This window comes from Oxyura jamaicensis, chromosome 2 (assembly GCF_011077185.1).
Source record: "Oxyura jamaicensis isolate SHBP4307 breed ruddy duck chromosome 2, BPBGC_Ojam_1.0, whole genome shotgun sequence".
Taxonomy (NCBI): Eukaryota; Metazoa; Chordata; class Aves; order Anseriformes; family Anatidae; genus Oxyura; species Oxyura jamaicensis.
This window is the reverse complement of record NC_048894.1, coordinates 154,001,279-154,022,075: the sequence shown is the minus strand read 5'-3', so window position 1 is coordinate 154,022,075 and position 20,797 is coordinate 154,001,279. Positions and strand designations below refer to the sequence as shown.

Here is a 20,797-nt window from a genome sequence, read left to right as displayed (position 1 = left end):
GAGGAGTCCCGAGCACCATTATATGCCTGTTGACCAGATAATGCAGAAAATGCTGCATACACTTGATATTGGCATATTCAGTGAGAGTTTGGGAAAAATAGATTGTTTGGTGGAATCCACATATTTGACTTTCAGTCAAACACCAAACTTGCTATGGGATCAGACAGGCTCCCATACCAGCAAATGAGGCCTCTAGCCTCTTTATTTTTTTCTTTATTTTATTTTTTTACCATTATCTTTTCAGCTGCAAGTCAGAAACTCTCACAAAGATTGCTGGAGACCTTTAAAAATCCCCTCTGCAGAGAGGTTTGTCTCACATCCATCATTGCAGGGTGGCAGAAAGAAGAGGAAATTTTAAGTCTCATTATGCAACCAGTGAGGAATAAGGTGATTTTCCTTCAGTAAGCTGTAGGTTAAACCACATGTTATTCATCACCTGCAGCAGTTTTGCACAAAGCTGCTAGTGTACAAAAATAGTGTAATATGATATATCCTGATAGGGATTAGTTTTCTTTAAAGATAGTATAGGAGTTTTCTTCCCTTTGTTCTGTTCTTTGTTCTTTGGCAAGGCAGGGCAAGAATGCTCTGAAAGTAGTCCTGCCACAAACAAGCTGTAGAAATAAAGTTTTTAATAACCACAAATAACATGCAAATCCTGGGGTAGTGAATTTTCAAAATACAGGCATACAGCGTATGCCAGCCTGACCTTCTGGCGGTGTAGCAGATAATCAAAAGAAGTCGTCTGCAAGCCTGCTTGTGATGAATAGATAAAAAGGGGTTGGCCCACATTCAGAAATGAGACTATTTAAGCGAACTGGGGCTACGTCATGGAACATTTTCAAATAAGTCAAAAGGAGATCAGGCACACTGGAAAGCACAAAGCTCTGAGAATTTTAAATTTTCAGGGGTCTGCCTTTGAGTATTTAGATGAGGACCGGACACGAGCAATACAATTGCTGAAGTGAATTTCACTTTGATAGCAATTTGGGCAGATGACCAAATGATGAATTATCTTGGCTGCCAGAGGAGAAGTGAGACAAGCAGGTGCAATCCACGTGCCAGCAATTTCACAGGGCAGGAGAAAAGTCTATTGTAAAAGGCAAGTGCAGAATAAAGTAACTCCCACCAACACCAGAGAGGTTAAACTGAACAGCTCATTTCTTAACTAAATCTGTGGTTGATGTGCATTCAGATTTGCTCTTTTAAGATCCCAAGAAAAAGATGGGGGCAGCCAAACCCCAGAGCACTGGTCGTGTTAGTGAGTCTCTTTTCAGTGAGTGTGACCCTGGTATTTAGAGTTAATTGAAGAAGATTGTACTACATCTGAATGTTTACAGCTGAGATCGAATAGCACCAGAACTGAATGCTGATCACATACCTGCCGAGGATAGTTTTGGGGATTAAAATTGGACAGAAACACTGCCTTGATTTGGAGGTAGAAAGCTTACTCACTCCAGATGAACAAGGTTGAAAAAATCCTTTTGCCAGCAGTTCCTAGGGGATGCTGCAGCATCCCCAGTCCGTTGTCATCACAGAGTTAAGAGCAGACACAAACTTGAAACGATTTGGCAAGAACGGTAATCGGACCAGTCGGGATCTGTCATCAGCATACTGGCCACCGCAAAAGAGTGATTAAATAGGAAGACACAGACAATTATCTAAGACTAATTGCTTATTGTTGCTAGAACTATATTTTAAATGTGTTTTTCTTTTTAATTGCTTTTGGAGCGAATAAAGTGTCCTTAATTCAATTGTAAAATGTTTGGGAATGGGAAGCCTGCCAGGATTTGAGCAGCTCAGAGGTCTTGTGAAAGCAATTGCCTCTTTCAGTAGCCTGTATTCATGTTCAGTCATCCCATCCTCTGCCAACTTTCCCGTTTTCAGGTCCGTGCCCCTGTGTTAGGTGTGAGTCTCTGCCTTGTTGGGCCTTGCAGGGAGTTGCCCTAGTTTATGCATACTCTTTCCTGTATTTTTATTCATCCCTGTCCAAGGATCTTGACCCAAACTGGAGCTGAACTCTTCAGGTCTGTGGGGGGTTTGAATCAGCAGGCTCTGAGTTCACTGGGCACTTTCCAGGATGGGACTAGCAGTGGTAGACAGGGTGAAATATTTCTGTTATTTGAACCTGTTACAATACAAACATCTGTATACCTCCGTGCTCTCTTGCTATTGACTGCTCAGAAGTTATGGAGGGGATGGATTTGGCTCTGTGTCGTGTCAGAATAACAATGAATGAACATGAGGCTGCTATTCCAAGCAAAGATGCTGAGGTTTGGTGCAAGGAGCAGATCCAGATAACATCCAGAAGATTTTATGCAAATAGCTAAAAGGCTCTCGTGTTATTAAGTAGCCATTCAGCTTTTTTCATGATGAGAGTCATGGGGAACACAGTTTTTATATTCATAGAAATATCATTTATATGGATGTATTCAGCTCTGAAAATACTGCAGGACCTCATAATGGACAAGCAAATGTAACCAATGTTATATCTCTGTGTGTAAATAATTTGCATGAATGGTTTGGAAAATGAAAGGGAACTGGTCTACGTGACAGAGAACAAATGGGAACAGGGGAAACAGAAACAGAGTTTAGGCTCATTTATTGGAGGAGATACGTTAACAAAATAATCAAGGAGCCTGTTGTCTTAAAAGAATGCCATGTGTTCTCTGCCAGCTTCTGTGAGCAGCTGACTGAACCCCGAATAAAAGGCTGCCAAAACTGCTGCTGACCTGATAAGTACATGAGAGGAAGGACAGGGATGGTTTGGAGACAGGTGGGATCAGCTTGCTCTGTACACAGATTTGGCCTGTCGTACAGTTTTTTATCCCCTTCTGATCTTTCTTCCATCTATATAATATAAAAAAATTAGAAATGCAGGACGTTTTTCAGCCTATTTTTAAATAAAGTATTTTATATTTATTTTATTTTTTCTTTACATTTTATCATTCCTTGCAAACTCCTGAGCAAACTTGCTTGCAGAAGAGGACAGGGTACAGAAAGAAGCAGCTCCAGACAGCATCGCAGGCCCTTTCATTGCTCTTTCTGGACAACTGGAAGCAAAGCTGGCCTGGACAGACATTTTAATCAGCACTTTAGGTTTGGTGAACACAGAATAAGTGAATCACTCTGCGAGACTTTCCCTGCAGCAGCTCTGGCTTGGGCTTGTGGTCTTTGGCTTTTCTCCATCAAAGTGTCTGATGGACAATGTCTAGAGACATTGGTGTTGCTGCTGCTCCTCTCCCCTCCTTCTTAGACCACGTCTCTCTCTCCCAGTACGCTGACCGGGCTGATTAAAACTGGTATTTTGGAACACTTCTAACAGCATAAAAAATGCCCGATTGACTGAAATTCCCCAAAGTATCGCAGTACGGCTGAGCAACGCTTGCTTTGCTGGGCTCGAAGATCTCTTTTACCACTCGTGTGAGATTTATTTACTCATTTAGGCATCTCTTGCCTTGAGTTTTGTTCACTGAGTTGTTTGGGCAAAGCCATGCCTCTGCGAGGTGTTTGCTGGAAGCCTTGAGCCAGGTTCCCAGCTGCAGTGAAGGGGAGAGGCCAGTGCCTCTGCACCAGCTGGGGATTCAGCATCCTGTTTAAAAGCAAGCATTGAACAGGAATTTCTTTCTCTAAAGATGAGCGCAGACACCTCTGCTGCCTGTTTTCCTAGAATCAACTCAAATTTGAGTGAGGAGCATAAGCACTGCTGGAATATGTGTTTCCGTTGAGATTAAGCACATATTTGTATGCGGCTTTCCAAAATTAAACTTTCAGAGTGTCAAATGGGGAATTGGGTGTGGAAATGCAATTAGCTCTGACTCAGGACTCTTCACGTACAGGTGGGCCAATGTGTGCGGGTGCTCACATGGAAACTGAACCAAGCTGCAAGAACAACTTACTGTGTGTTAAAATGAGCAGAGTAAATAAAGCAAAATGTTAATAATGCTTGTTATTTATTTCCAAGCTGCTCCTTCGGGTGACGCAGACAGAAGCTAGCCTGGCAAGTGATGCTAAATGATGTTTTTCTTGCAGAATAGTGGCTGTCTTCCCTTTAGGAGCATTCATGCCCTTTTCCTGAGTTTTGAGACCCTGAAGGAAAGATGTAGGAAGAATTCTGATGCATTATTTTCATATAGGTGTCTTCCAGCCTTCCTGTGATGCCAATAAGCATCGTCTATCAGGTGGGACATGAAATAGTTTTTCCAACAGAAAGGTGAGTTCACAGAGATCTTAAAAGTCTCGGTGAAGGCTTTCCTTTCTTCAGTAGCTGTCAGGCATTGCAGGGTGATGTTGGCATCCAAGGATGCTTCCCATAGGGGACATATGTAAGTAAATAGGCAGGAGAGAAAAAAAAAGAGAGAGAAAGAGAGGGAGAGGAAAAAAGAAGCAGCATTCTTGGGTTATTAAAATACTTAAAATGACTTAGCTTTTAATTAGAAGGAGGTTGAAGGAGATTAGGAGATTACTTGCTTTTTTTTTTTTTTTTTTTTTTTTTTTTTTTTTCTGGGACTGCCAGAGTTTCAGCTTCCACCTTTTTTAATGCAATTTATTTGTTCTGTTTGCATTACACTTGCTCCTCGTAATTTTCTGAACTAGTGTTTATCTTTGTTTCTGAATCCGGGGAAGGTGGAGATACGGCCACCACTGTCTTCTGTGCTAGCGACTGTATCTTCTGCTTCAGAGCTACTGTATAGTGAAGCCAATAATGATTCACTCTCACAGCAGTGGTGTGAGCAGTCTCAGCTTTTACATGCCATCTGTGTTACTGAGCTGAATCTGCAGAAATGGGACCCTGTGCACATGGCTTTTCCTCTGTGCATGGATGAAAATATTAAAGCAAATCCGTATGGTCCATGAGATGTTTTCTGTGTCAGGAAGGGAGTAAAACTGCCTGTCAAACCAAGCTGTTCACTCTGATGAAAGGAGACTGTTTTTAAACACTCCTTTCCATAGTATTTTGCACGCCAGCCATGTGTGTTTTCTCATCTGACATCTCATTGAGATCCTTGGCTGCGGTACTGCAAGAGGGAAGGGTGTGCTGGGAGGGAGGGAAGCAATCCCTCAATATGTACACAAGCGCGTGTGCGCACATACTCTTAAATCAATCCTAAATGAATTGATTTTTTTTAGGAATATGATAGAAAATTAATCTGGTTGAGTCAGGCTTAATTGCTTCCCTTTTGTTTGGATTTTCTATTTTTGCGTGAACATGTTGGGAAGCAATGCGCTGAGCTATTATTAGACACAAAGGTGGAGACAGAGGGCAAAGGGTTCATTTATAATTCCTACAGCAGAGCACTGAATTTTAAAGCTAAAAGGCGAGTTGATGAGCAGCTTGAGAACACAGATTCATCCACTTAGCTCACTGAGTATTTCTGAAGGCTCATGGTGGTCCTGGGAGCTAACTGTTCTCGCAGCTGTAAGACCTGCTGGCTGGGGGAACCAGAGAAAAAGAGACGTATTCTTGAATGAAAGCACTTACTTTGCAGGGAGAAATTTGAAAATATAAACTAATCTAAGCTCAGAAACTGATATAAATGCATTATTTTGAAGGAAGCAACTGGACTTTGCTGCTAGGGCTGTTCCAACTGGGACACCAGCGTGGGTTTTGGATGGCTGCAGCTTGAGCTTTGTAGGGTTTCCTTGTGCTCGCTCTGCCGAGCCTCTTGAATCTGGGACGTGCTGCTGCATTGAGTGGCTTTGGTTTTCAGCTGGAGAGCTCAGCTTTGCAGCCCTCACCTCTGGAATTAATGTCCCTTTCTGAACTAGTTTCTTCTTTGGCACTAGCTTTTTTTTTTTTTTTTTTTTTTTCAGTTGTTCTGTTCACCAGGCTAAAGGGCATCAGGCTAACATGCATCATTTTGTAGCTTTTCTTCTAAGGCAACAAAACAAAAATAAGTTAAAAAATAATAATAATCGCCTTGGTGTAAAATATTGGTGCCCCCCCCCCCCCCCCGAAAGTTCCTGAAGCATAAAAAGAGTGTCTTTTCCTGAAAAGGGGATATTCCTAATGCAAATGCCGTGCTGTTGGCTGAGGAATAATGTGCTGTGCATCATAAGGCAAGCAACCGAGGAGGAGCTGGAGTGATCGAAATGTCTCATGGGCACGTGAGATTGCGGGGATAGGTATTCACACAGAGGACTCTTTCTTACATGCACCCAGGGCTTTCTCTTATCTCTGAACATGAACCCACAGCGAAATAGAAATGTTCCTGTATTAATAGTGCGTTGGAGATAACCCTCATCTGAAAAATACAGTAATACTGCACAACCGGGAGCCCTTTCAGAGCAGGGAATTGGACTAGCAATTTCATAGTGTGTTAGTAATGAAACATTTTGGTTCTGTATGAGCAAATGGGCAAGGTTAGTGGACACATTACTCCGGCTGTCATTGTCCCAGCAGTAACCAATTTAGAGCTTTACATTTTTCTGCTATCCCAGTAAGAGTAAGAAAAGTAGAAAGTTAAAAATAGAAATCTCGGAATGAATTAAAGCACAAAGAGTGAACATGCTTGTAGTACTGCTGTATAATTTTAAACCCCCTTTTTTCCTTATTAGCTGGGCCATTCTATGTGTATTACATCGCATATTCTGGCAGTGTCTGTCCTGCTCCGAAAGGTCACCTCCATAAAGGAGGATTTATTTCTGGCTGTAACACGTGAATATGAGCATCCAGCCCCAAATCTCTGCTGTGTGAATATGGGCATCCAGCCTCAAATCTCTCCAGCCATGACTTGTGCTGATGATGACTGTTTGGAGTTCCCTTCACCTGATGCTGCTGATGTGCAGGAGAAGCATGAAAAGGCATCTGTGACTTTGGCCTGCTGGGGAGAAGATTAAAAGGAGCTAGCTGGTTAAAAAGATACGTTCTGGTGCCTGTGTGTAGAGCATAGTCATTTTTTCGTAGCTCTCTCAACATCTGTGGACAGATAGTAGACCTTCATGAACTGGTTGTTGCAAGTAGTTTCCTAATAATCAGGATTAGTCCATAAACAAAACAAACAAACAAACAAAAAACACAGGATTAATACAGTTTTTAAAGCATAAGCCCAACATAATGTGGAATTATTTTCTTGATTTGCAGATATCCTCGTCGACGGCAAGCTTTGCGACTGTGATGTTGTGGTGGACTGCCAAGTGGGCGACCCTGTCCCCCTGGAGGTGAAGCTGACCAACTGGAGCAAGCACAGCGTGGGGCCCTTCGCTCTCACCGTGACACCTTACCAGGATTACCAGAATGGGGTGCACAACTATGAGCTGCAAGACGCTATCACTTTTGTGGGATCCAACACCTTCTACATCGATTCTGTAAGCTCTTCTGTCATATGTGTCATGGTTCTGGATGATGTGCATTTCCAGAGAGGGGCTTCATTTTTCAATTGTGTGTTTTAAGGCAGATTAATTTTTGGAAAATGCCATGATTATGGCAACTGTAATTTACTGTAATGTAAGCTACTAGCAAACTCTTGCAGCCAGTAACTTTTGGTCACTCCAGATCTGATGACATGTGAATGGGTAACCTAGATAAAATGTTTAATACCATATTGCCAGTCCCTTGAGCCATCCGGTGCAGTCTGCAGGAATAGATTTTAAGTAACTTTTTCTCTTTAGTGCATGAGAAATATTCCCCAGGCTGAGCCAAGGAGCTCAGCAAATCAGTTTTAGTTAGATCCTGAGGAAAGAGAAAAGGAAATGCTAAACATTAATGACCAATATGATGATCTGGTTCATTTCCTAGTCGCTTAGCGTGTTCTTATAAAAATAAAGAAAAATAGAAAGATAAAAACCCTGCTTAAAATGGGACAAAGAAGTCCCTTTTTAGAATAATTGAATTTTTGAATTTTGCCTCAAATTGTTTTTTAGAAATTTCAAGTCCAGGAGCTTTTTACTTCTAAGGCAGGCACTGGAAAGAATTCCTGAATATAACTACTCTCTCCCACATTCTTCCCTGAAAAAGAGCAACAACAAAAAATCATAGGAACGAAAAACATATGGACAGTATTGCCGAGTGGAATAGACAGTATTTCTGGTAACTTACAAAATAAACATGAAGAAGAGGATGAATGTTTGGGATAGCGCCTAGGACCTTTGCTTAGGTCAGCTCTTCAGACAGATAATAAAATGTACCTGTCAAAACTGAATATTTAAGTGAACCTCAGTAAGAAATAAATTAAAGGTTAACCACAGGGACAGTCACCCTGCATATTTTTCAATTGCGCATCATAGGAAGAAAATATTTCCAAAAGATAATGAGCACGCAATAAACCATCGCCTTGAATTTTAATGGGTACTAACTATATTCTGAGCTGAATAATTTAGATATGTCAACAGAAATAATCAAGAGACGGCTTTCTTTGAATCCCTTCCTGACAATGTGGATTTTTTAATGTTAGTGGCAGTGTTCAGATGCCCAACTGCCAAAGGGCTGACCCTTCAGGCTAATGAGGGAAAAGGGAGATGACAGCGTGATGTATTCTTACCTTCTGATTGAGTCTCCTATGGGGCAAGAAGTCAGGAGGTCACATCTCTTGTGCCTGCCTGGGTAGCCTTCTCATACATTACAGTCCATGTGTTCACCCTGTTATTCAGTATTTGGCCCTTTTTCCTGAAGCCGCAGTCCCCCAAAAGTTAAAAATAGAGTTGTTTTCTGATATTTGTTCTCCTTTTCATCCAAAAGGGTGAAATGAAAAAAAAAAAATGTTTACTCCTAGACAAGAAGTGCTGTATTTCACAGCATGTAGCATTGATACATGTCCTACACAAGCTCCCAGAGAAAATGCTTAGTCATTTTTCTTTGAGGCATAGAGCCCTGATCATGGAAGAAAATTCTTCAAACAGTGTATCTAATGCTGTCAGAGCCCCTTTCATCCCACGTAATAACTAATTCAGTAATGGAAAATGATTTCAGAAAGCAGCACCTGTTTTGGGGACAAGAATAAAGTCCTGGTTTGTGCAGTTGATGCTTCAGGGAGGAACGAACATACTCAGAATTGTGTTCATGCTCTGAGTTTGGCAGAAACAACAGGCTCTGGTTAAGACACTGAAGAAGCTCGTGGTTGGGTGAAATGAAAGAGATTCATAGTGTCTCTTTTTTATAAATTAAAGCTGAGACACTGGACGAGATTCCCAGCTGGTGTAGCACCATGCTGCTCTCTCGAAGCTATTAAATGTGTTCATTATTTTTATAAACTGAGGTCACGGGCACACAATTATTTCTCTTGTTTAATGGAGGTGCCTTGAGATGCTGCCATTTCGCAGTTGCTTGTTTCTGCCCCTTTGCAGAAAGACGCTCCCCTCTTCTGCAGCAGACCATGCAGGAGAGATGGTGTGAGTATTTGTTTCTGTGCAAAGTTGGCCAGTTTATCTCAAACTACGTTCGTCAGCACTTTGAGCTAATTGGGCTGACATTACACTGACACTAGCAGGAGGTGGTGACATGATTTATTGCTCTGCTGAGCTGGGTGGGAGGAAGGACGGAGAATGAGTGCATGGTTGGCGTATCAGTAGCGTATGGTCAAGAACAAGTGGGAGCATCAGGTGCTACAGCGTGAAAAGATGCTTCTCATGCCCTGAAAATTTGGTCTGTTGTCACGATGATGCTACATTACTTGTGCTCAGTTGAATGTGATCTCTCTGGAAAAGCAAACCAAAACAACCCACGGCTTTCTTAAACATTAACTTCTTATTAAACCTGATGAGTAAATGCTCAGCAAATCACAATTTTTTGATTTCAGACTACCAAGTTTCACATCAGTTTCTGCATCTATCTGGAAGACATGGAATATATATAGGAGTTTTCAACATGCACGCACAGCTTCACAGAATGAACAAAAAATGTTTAAAGTTGCAGGATTTTATTTTTGTCTTTCTTATGGCTTGAAGTCGAAGTTAGATCATTTGTCTTAGAGGTAACGGAGTGAGTACTTACTCACCATTCTGTGCTACCATTTCAATTTGATGCACCAGTCTGGATTTGGGTCCAAAGATCTCTGCTGGGATATACTACCTTTAAAAGCAACATTTTTTACTGAACACTTTAGAGGATAATGAGATATTTCCATGCACTTTAAATTATATAAAGTCTTTATTTTTAAGATTAACTTTTAATTTGATTAACCTTACCTTTCTATGCCAATAGTTAACAGAAAAAGCGACTTCCTCAGTTATCATTTAGAGAGAAGATAAAAGTGTGGGGTTTTGGAACATGAGGTAACCTGGCAGACCCCTACCAATTAAAATACCTTTGCATTTATTTCTTATCTCACTTCACAACTTGAAGTTTAGCTTTAATCATATTATTAAAGATTCTTAGTTCTTACCAATGTGTTGACTAATTAGTTGATCAAACAGAGCTGCTTCTAGCCAAATTGAAAACAAAAAAATTATCTGCCATGGAGATTCCTGTAACTATCAACAATTCATCTTTCCTTGTTGTTCCTGCTTTTGCCATTGCTATTCTTAAGCAGGTTTTTCTTTTTCCTGGGTGTGTTATCACTCACTAGCTCAAATGATTGGTAGCGGAAGATGAGGAGAAATTCATTAGGAGATGGTCATTTTGAATCAGCCCAGAAGCTATGATGAACATTTGCTCACTTCTGGCAGGTCCTCTGTGGCCCATCTGGAACAAATTAGTTTTCTTGGCACTTGTACTCGCACTGTAAACTCTTTGGGGCAGCGTACAGTAGCTGGCACTAGCCCTAATCTCTGACTGAGCTCCCTAAGTACTACAGCAGTATAAATAAGTAGTAATTAGTTCTCAGGAATCGCAGTCCCACATGGTAGCCTGAATCAGGAAAGGATTAGGATGAAGCTAGAAACTTAATTTTTCTTCTCTCTCGGAGGAATGTTGGAGAAATGTGGGCATTTTTTTTTCTTGATTCTTCAGTCTTGTTTTCCTGGGGTGGAAGCTTCCTGCCTTTGGTCTCTGTGCAAAGGACCTGGTGTGATTTTAGTAAAATCTCTTCCAACTCTGTAGCCAGAGTGAGCTATATCATTCCAGATCGGGACAACATACAAGCATGCATCTAGGCTGTGAGACTACCAGGCCTGTTTGCTGCTTGATCAAACGACAGTACAAATTTGGTCTGGATCAGGTATGAGTAGGTCTTAGAATCATAGAATATCCCCAGCTGGAAAAGACCCACAAGGATTATCGAGTCCAACTCCTTAAGAGGTGGATTTCATGTTTGTCTTTGTGTTTGTTTCAGATTAGCTGGATCACGTATTGCAGTCACTGGGAGGGTGTGTGACAGGTACGGTGGGGTATGTCTGACTTGTATACAGGTCTGAACAAGTCATACTGCGTTCCCTTCCCAGCCAGTGAAGAGTGAGTCATCAGGGCTGATAGAGTTTAAGGAATATTTTACTTCATTCTCCATTCAACACCTACATTTGATCAGATAAATGCTTTTGTTGAACAGCTGGCTCAGATGTGGACATGCACTTTATAGAGATTTGGGTTGATACAGTTCCAGACCGAGACATCTGAACGAGTAGGTGTCTCCATTGATGCTGGCCAGCTAAGCTCTTGTGAGACAATGGAGATGTAGTCTGCTGCCCGTGGGGCCTGACTCACCCTAACATAGGCACCAGGGATGAGATCCACTTGCCTAAACGTAGGTGTCTCCCATCATTAGGTGCCATGGATATCCCTCCAGCTATTGCTTCAGAAATCCTCCTGTAAATCCTGTGCCGCATCTGCCAGCCCTGTGCAGATGTCTCAGTGCCTTAGGTCATCCCAAATCTCATGAGATGCCTGTGGTTAGACAGCTGTGTCCTGCCTCTGTAGGCTAGCCATGTAGATCATTTTGTTACCTCCACTGTTTTGACTAGATGTCTGCTTACTGTAGGAAGAGCTTGGATACTGAGTGTGTGGAGAAAGACCTAAAAGTAAGTTATTTAACCTCAAAATGAGTCCTGTGCCTGGTATACCAATCAGTTTGGATCTGGCCCTCTACTGATCTGACTGCTGCTGATGTCATTGTGGTATTCTGGGGATACAGAATATGTGGTATTCTGACTCTGCAGTCAGTCATTGCTTTGGAAGAAGCTTACTGTAACTTCTGCAGGGCCACTTGCATCTCAGCCATGGAAAGGTTTTGGGCTAGTTTTGCTTCCCTGTTTCTTCCCCAAACCACAAATGCTGATGAGAGTAATGGCTGTACAAGTGACAATGATAATGTGGATAGTCCCCAGGGCAGGAAGGTTGTTGGTCAGGGCATACTGTGCTCAGGGAGATGGGCTGTGGGCAGATCTGGGCACACACCACTACCTGCCTTGCTGGCTCTTCTCACTTATGAAGGAAAGGATGAGTGCTGCAGAGACTACATAGGCAGAACAAGTGAAAAAGTCTGTGTTGATGCTGATGTGCCTGAAGTCACCTTTCTGCTTGTCAAGGGCTTTGATAAATGCTCTTTTAGATGTTTCCCCATGGTGCAGCTCGGTTAGGGAGAAATGAACTTGGGGCTTCATTTGCTGTTCACCTCCACCCATCACTTGCATTAGTGCCTGCCTCTGTCCTTCTCTGGATGTGAGTATGCCTCGGTTGGAGTTAGGCAAAAATAAGGCAGGCAGCCCAGGGAGGGGGGGAAGGAAGCGAGAGGGGAAGCTGCTTGATGTTCTGCATGTCCAGACGCAGCGCCGGAGGGCAGGAACTTGTACCCAGTGAGGAGGGGAGATGCCAAGGACACGGGTCAGGAGAACAGCTGTGACCGCTCTGAGCGCTCACGTGGATGACACGATGCTGCCACAAGTTTGCTGGAGGTCAGCAGAAGTGATCAGCACCAAAGCCAAAGGGAGCCTGGGCTCTACCAGCTCTGGTGATGTTACTGCTTGTGAAAAGCCAGGCTCCTGTGCAGGAGCAGCAATTCAGGCAGGTTTAGCAAAGAAGCCCGGTACCCCTGGGGGCTCTAAGAGGTGTATGTGTGCCTGCTGGCTACAGGACCCAGCAGTGAAAGTCCAAAAAAAACCCCACACCTGGAATAGAAGAAAACAGAAACAAACAGCTCATTCCCCTCACATCCGACAGCTACAAAGAGCTTTTCTCACCAGAGATGGTGGCAGCTCAGGCAATTTTCAGCTCTTTGTCATATTCTTGAGATGCCCTACACCACTGCAAACTTTTTCCAGTGGTTTGTTTCTCCAGTTCCCTCTGCCATGGTCTGTCTAGTCATCATGCTTTTCCCATCTTCCTAAGTAAAAGCATGGTGCCTTTTCAGCAGGGGGTGTCCAGAGCACTTCCCCAGCTAACCCTCAGTTGCTGATGTCCCGGTTTGCCATATGACCAAATTTCTTCATAGCAGTCAAGAATCCTCCTGGTCCTTGACCATGTTTGTAACCCATATCCCTTCACTGTTCCTGTCATAATGTCCCATAATTTCCCGGGGATGTCCTTTGCAAACATTATCTTCCCCTGAATCCAGTCAAGTCCTGCACATTTGGGCAGCTTGATGATTCTGGTTGTAACACCAGAGTTTCCTTTGTGGTTACGTTTTTTACTTAATATTCCTTACCAATGAATATTAAGTAAAAAAGAAAACACGTGGGCACAAGCCTACCTGTGAGAGAAGGGGTGGCCCCATGAAGATGTCTTGAGAAGATGGTTTCAGGGTCTCCGGAGAGTAGAAAGGAACTGGTAAGATGGTCTTGATGGAAGGAAGACCCATACTGAGGAGCATCAGGTGCCCTTTGTTGGGTCTGTTCTGAGACTGAAGTTGCCTCTTCACGATTTTTCAAATAAATTTCATCCAATGGCTTTGTGCTGATTCAGTATTTTGCATCTGCAGTGACTTTAACCCAGATGTAGACACTGTAGAAATGGATTTATCGTCTTGTGGAAGCAGACGTTTATTCAAACATTAGCACATGTTGAATAGTGATAAGACTGTTGAAATTAAAAATTACTTGAGTGTCTTGCTGAAATGGTGGAGCAAGATATTTGTTGTAAAGATACGGATCATAAATGGCTCAGTGATGAAGAGAGATATATAAATGTAGAAACAATGCAAATTCTGTGTTTAATTTGGACAGGTTAAATCCCACTTTTCATGGGATGTTTCTTGCTAAATTTAATTATTTCAGTGAGAGTGAATATTAAAGATTCCTGATTATAATTTGCAGTCAGATTGTGTCTGAATAATAAGTGGGGATGAATTTAGTTATTGCTAAGTTGTTAAATGGTGTTCAACCATGCGTTTAACAAGAGTTCACAGCCATGATTTAGACCTTTAATATAGATGTTGATAAATGCAGTCTAAGGGAAGATGTTCCTGGTTATTCAGGACATCGTGGGGGACTTTTGCCTTAAACCAAATCTGTTCTGAAATCAGTGACAGCTGAGTATCTGTTTTCTGGTTTGAGCTGTGCCACAGCTTTGCTGCATGATAGAATAACACAGAATTTCATTTTCAGTGTTCTCATTTTACCATTATAGAATAGGGACAAGAAATTTACTTCTTCTTATGGGAAGGTAATACTGAGATGTTTAATTTCTGAATATTTCTAGAGTACTTTGAGATCATTTCAAGGAGCTACTGAATTGCAAAGTGCAATTATTTTGTTTGGTTGCTTGTTTAATTTTACTGATTTTCACGTTCTCTTTTGCAGGTGAAGCCGACCAAAGACTCTGTGTACTTTGGAGCACTTCTTTTCCTCTACACAGGCGATTTCTATCTGAATATCAAATTCCATGAAGACAACTGCAGCAGGGAGCTGCCTCTCTCCTGGTTCTGCCTTCCTAGTGTCCACATCCGTGCTATGGAGCCTGTGGTTGGAACTAAGCTGTAAATGCACTGTGCGCTATTTGATTAACAACAGTGCACAAAAATGCTTGGCACATCCTCTGCTTGACCCCAGCTTGTTTCTGTCCAACCCCAGGCCACAGTCCCTACTTTGGAGGAACAGCTGAACGCTCTCTGAATTGGCTAATAGTCATTTGGGCAGCTGCTTTAGCTAATTTCAGAGAGAGAGACAGATTATAACTATGCTCGAGTTTTCCTCTGTTTCCAAAAAACCTTTGAAACTGCTAATATATGCATCATACTTTCATACAACCCATTGATACCAGTGAATTTGAAAGGGACTTGAGGGCTGAATTTAAGGGGGCTGAACTTAACCATGTGTTTGAAGGCCTCAGCTCCAACTCGAATAGTCTCTTTTTAGCATTTCAACACAAGCTGAAATTTCTGAATGAAATTCCTCCTGGCTTAGGCTGGACCTGTGGCATGTAGCCTTGAGGTGTAGGTTCTCTGTTAGAATTGTTCCCAGGCTTGGTCTTTTTCACTTGTTTGCTGAGTATTTGGTGTCTTTGGTGGTAAATAGCAGTAGAGATACTTTGTGTTACTGGAAGAATAGCAAATGTGCCCCTCCAGTTATTGTGTTCCTCCCCTGAGTCCAGTGCCACATGCTCCTGGTAGAGTCACACCGCCTTTACTTTGGTAGTTCTGTGAACAAATGAAAAAAGGCAATGAAAAGCTTAAAGAGTTTTGTCCTTGAGAAAGGAAATAAGTCAACTTTTGGGTTGCCTGGGTCTTGCCTGTGAATTTGGGCTTTCGTAGTTCTCTTTAATACAATCACAACTGATTGAAATGTTTGCAGACACTTAAAGAGCCACCAGAATTAATCAGCTGGCCATTATTATCACTTTGCAGCAGTTTTTGCAAGCTCTTCTCATCAGGTTTTTCATGCTAATAGAGTGGGTTTGATTATGTGGTTGTTTTGTTCTTTTTTTGTTTCTTTATTTTTTAGTTTGTTTTGTTGGAATGAATAAGCTTAATTATTAGGCAATTAGGAGCATGGAATTCCCGACTATAAAATACCTGATGAACATATTGGAAATTTAACCTGTTGTCTTTCAGAAAAAATCTTTTTGTATAAAGAAACCCAAATCTACCCCATGTAAAGCAGGGAGATGCCTGACATATGTGATTAATACAAGCTTCAAACCTGTCTGAATCTTTTCTTAAAAATATACAGCCTGCAGCTCTTCAAGTTCATGGTAGAATAATTTCATGGATGAATACACCAAGATGCAGTAGGGGCGCTCAAGTTAGCTCTATATGTGCTAAATCTATACTCACAACCTCTTTGCAGATTTTTTGTTGTGTAGGCTTCATCCAAAGGTGGACACATTTGCCCTGGTCCATCCTGCTCGTGCTGTGGAGCACTAGATTGGATAGCCACTCATTCTGGCTCTCCATATTTGTACTTTTAGACATGACCGGTGTTTTCCTTAGGAACGTGACACTGCTCAAAACTCAATCCATTGCATGTTTGGAAATTACTGTAATGTATTTATCCTAAATATGTTATTTTTAAACTTAGGAGACCTATAGCTATTGCATGATAACTGTATTCCCAGCATATCCAGGGTATTATCTCTAAAACCGTATTGTGGTAATGCTATCAGTGTTTGTTCTGGGGCTGTGTCTCTGTACGCAGCTTCCACACAGAGTGGAAGTCTTCAGACGTAACGTGATGGAAATCTGAGACTGACTGAAGATTTACTTGCAGTGATGTACTGCTCTGCCAGCTGCCAGCACACGATGTCCACTAACAAAACTGCTTCTTTGATTGCACAGTGGCTCTGGGCCAGAGGCACCCTTGGAAAGAGGGGCAAAAGCAGCCGAGCTGGGCATGTTTTTTTGTGTCATTGGAGGCCAGTTCTGTGCTATAAGGCTGAATTCTCTGTCACTAGATAGACATATACACAGAAAAATAAGATCCCAGGAGAGCAGGAATTAAACCAGTTAATCTTCTCCATAAAAGCTTGCTTTTGACATGTGTCTCTGTACTGTGTTACACAACACTGTTGCAGCAAAATCCAAATTGGGTTTTATTCAGTATTCCCAGCAGGTAATCTGCAGATGTGAGGCATACAGCTAAGGCTTTGTAGGGACCACATTGCATCCGAAACAAAAATATTGCGAAGCAGATGATGTTGTAGTGAGGATCCTTCAGCTTACCTGGCTGTGGGATCATTTCCTAGTATGTGTTTGAGAGTATTCTCTGAGAACAGAGGGAATGGTTCCTTTGAAGCCTATGCTGAGGTGCAGTGCTGCCCTTCACTTACAAAGGGGGTGATTCCTAGCCTGCTGAAGCTGCTGGAATGGGAACAGGTTTTATTATAGCAAAAGATAGCTGCATATTTCCTAGGTTTCCAATATGCCATTATAAATCTGCCATATGTGCTCATAAATATAAGTTTTATGTGTGAGCTGACCCTTAATGGTCTATCTGTTCATTATACAGTATACCACTCTGTCCCTTGTCAACTTTGATGCTTAGTTGCTTTTGGCATTTATGATACCTTTCCCAATTTTCTTACACTTCTTGTCTTGGAGAGAGAGATGGAACACAAGAAATTCTTCCTTCTGGGGATCATTTGTGACATGTCCAGAAGGAGAATGTTTGAGTCAGTGTAATTTGGCAAAGGGGGAGGGGATGGCACTTGAAATGAGAATACTGCATCACTTCTGGTTTTCTTTTTAATGGAAGCTTTCACTAGAATTGCTGTCAGCTTTGGTCCTTGCAATGGCTTGAATAAAGGATGATACTTTTCTGATCTGCTCTCCTTTTCTGGAACTGAAAAGTTGTTTTTCTCTTTGCAAACCACCCAGCTATTATTTTGAATATGAAGAGCCAAACTGTGCATTGTTACACAGCTGTAAATCTGATATGATCCCACTTGGTTGAATTAAATCATTCCTAATTTAAACCACCATTGCTGAGAGCAGAAGTTGGTCCAATATATGTATGCATTGGAGAAACATAAGTTGTGTAAATTTAACTATCTGAGTAAATACTATCCTGTGTTATTTACACCTCTGCCTGTCTCTTCTGCCTATGATTTGTGACAGTGTTGTGTGTGTTTTACTGGTAATAATAATGTGTCCCTCGATGCTTCATTCTGTCTCTGAAAGGAGAATGTATTTATGGCACTGAAGCTTCAGCTTTGTTCAAATTTTCTCTTCCTAAATGAATTCAGAGCTGATGAGAGATATATGCTGTGTAATGTGGCCCTGTGTCCGGTCCTGGGTCAGTCTCCATTGACTGTCAACTGAGGGGAGAGAGGTGCACTCACATGAAAGATGCCTCAATATCCTTCCATCCTCCAAAGAAACAGCACAAAGGCAGGACAGAGGACCAGCTATGGAGGTATTATGTTTAGGAAGACTGGTTGGAAGCACTTGTTTTGTGCATCCAATTTAAGAAATCGAGCCCTGTTTGAGTTCCTTCTCCCATTGTTCTCCCCATATCTGGGTTCCCGACCTAGAAGCTCTTCCTTAGTGAAAGCCAGGTGCACTCTTCCTCTTGCTCCCTTTCTGGATGTGGACACCTTGTCTCTTACAGAAGTGGGACTGTGCACCCATCCTACTTGCACCACACACAGCAGAGCTGTGCTATCTGCCAGCCCCCTGGGATGTTAAGCATGCCCTGTAGTGCTTTGGGCTTGCAGTTCAGCTCTTTGGGCACAGGTAGGATTTGAGGGCTTTCCTAGGGGACCATGCTTTGTTGCAGAGGTTTGTAAACCGGGCATGAACCTATGGATAACACTAGTGCTCTTTACTTGGTACAGGAAATAAATAAATAAATAAATAAATCCACAGATGTGGACAGTTTTCATGTTCAGTGATCAATGATACATTTACCTCTGCAGGTTAGGCCATTCTGGGACTTAGCTCAAGGTCCTTGGGTTGTCCAACATGTTTTTATTTTAGTTCTTGGTTTCTCATCTGTCTCACCTCATCCTTCCCACCAAATCTTCTAGTCACTGTTTTTCTGCTTTCTTTCATTTGGTCCCAACAGAAAAGCTTCACATCTCCTTTTCTTTTTCCCTCTCCTTCTGCTGCATTCCCATCAGACCCCACCTAACACTTGGATCATTTTCAGGCATTTTTTTCTTCCTTCTAACCATATTTCAGTTGTTAAACTGGAGTTTGGCTCTCACATTCTGTGTTAAAGCATCTTGAGATCCTTCATTTGAATGGGACCTTATCTATTTTATAACCATCTGGTTGCTTGTTGGAGTTATACTTAGGTTACTACTTTCGTGATGCATCAGTTCCGTAACACCAATGGAACTCATGCTGTATGTAGGTGAGACGTCATTTAACGTACATTCATTTTGTCTCTATGTTCCTGAGTCAGCAAGACATTTAAACACGTGCTTAATTTGAAGTACGTGAATAGACCCACTGATTACAGCTAATTCAGAATCACACATCTGCCTGGAGAACTTGCTTAACCTGTGCCCAGATGCACAATCTGTATCTGAACCTGTAAATTTGTTTCATTATGTTGTACAGACCATCATAGTCTTGCATCACCACTGGCTCCCAGAAACTGTGGTCTGTAGAGAAGAGATCAAAATTGAGCCCCACCATGTTAATGCTAGGCATATACAACAAGTCTTGGAATTAAGATCCTTATGAGACAGTATGTGCTCAATGCAAACCTACACCAAACACAGTAAGGAGCCTTTAAAGCATAAATCATACAGAATCACAGAATCACAGAATCACAGAATTTCTAGGTTGGAAGAGACCTCAAGATCATCGAGTCCAACCTCTAACCTAACACTAACAGTCCCCACTAAACCATATCCCTAAGCTCTACATCTAAACGTCTTTTGAAGACTTCCAGGGATGGTGACTCCACCACCTCCCTGGGCAGCCTGTTCCAATGCCTCACAACCCTTTCAGTAAAGAAGCTCTTCCTAACATCTGACCTAAAACTCCCCTGGCGCAACTTTAGCCCATTCCCCCTCGTCCTGTCACCAGGCACGTGGGAGAACAGGCCAACCCTCACCTCTCTACAGCCTCCTTTAAGGTATCTGTAGAGAGCGATAAGGTCGCCCCTGAGCCTCCTCTTCTCCAGGCTGAATAAGCCCAGCTCCTTCAGCCGCTCCTCGTAGGACTTGTTCTCCAGGCCCCTCACCAGCTTCGTCGCCCTTCTTTGGACCCGCTCAAGCACCTCGATGTCCTTCTTGTAGCGAGGGGCCAACGAACAGACCACCTTGGGGAATCAGGTTATACCCAAAGGCTGTGCCCAGTAGCTGCATAGTAGGTGAGAGTGCTCCTCAACCTCCTGCTTGCAGTTGTGCACCCAAGGGCTCCTCTCCCAGGGGCCAGTACCAACCCAGGCTGCATCCATGTCCTCTCTGCCTCTCCATCTCTGCTTCCACAGGAAATCTTCCCTGTTCAGAATCTACGTGGCATAGGGGCAGGTATATGTTAATGAGGACACACAGCTAAGAGGGAGTTCTGGGTCCTCTGAAGAGAAGGATTCCTTAAAGCCTCGTGTTCTCTGATATCACGAGTAAGACAGGGCGATTTCGGCCCCCTTCAAGCACATAGTTGATTTGAACAAAACAACACTGCCAGAAAGAAACCAGGGCAGCTATTGAAATGGTTTAACAATGAGCATCTTATTAATGGATATGAGGATGCCATCACTCATCTGTGTCAGAAGCAGGGCCCTTGGGCCACCCAACGTCTGCCCACGTTCTTACAGAATGGTCCAGGCCTATGGCTGAAGTCATGCCCTGCTAATGATGCTTTGGTGCAGGCGTCTGCTTCACAGCTCACATCCAGAGCATGGATGCCGTTCTGTAGTCCCTCCAAGTGTGGCATTTCCAGTGAGGACCTAGGCTAGGGCCATAGCTGCTGTAGGGAGTTAAACATAGCCGGGACCAAGCCAAGATCTGCATCACCCACTACAGGAGCATATTATGGACACACACCTAATTCAGGATGCCTCTGTCGCGTTAAGGGGTGTAGCTGATTAACCATTATGTGCCCGG

The 20,797-nt window shown here is 42.5% G+C and overlaps 1 protein-coding gene across 5 annotated transcripts in view; it reads left to right on the top strand.

Moving 5' to 3' along the window:
• The window catches only part of TRAPPC9 (trafficking protein particle complex 9), a 455,527-nt gene extending 437,706 nt beyond the window's left edge, over positions 1-17,821 (top strand). For all 5 annotated transcript variants that reach the window (XM_035319324.1, XM_035319322.1, XM_035319323.1 and 2 more), the window contains 2 exons: positions 7,082-7,305; positions 14,602-17,821. In XM_035319324.1, the coding sequence (XP_035175215.1) occupies positions 7,082-7,305; positions 14,602-14,781 (404 nt within the window). In that variant the 3' untranslated portion in view covers positions 14,782-17,821. The remainder of the gene's footprint in view (positions 1-7,081; positions 7,306-14,601) is intronic.
• Positions 17,822-20,797: the final 2,976 nt, after the last annotated feature.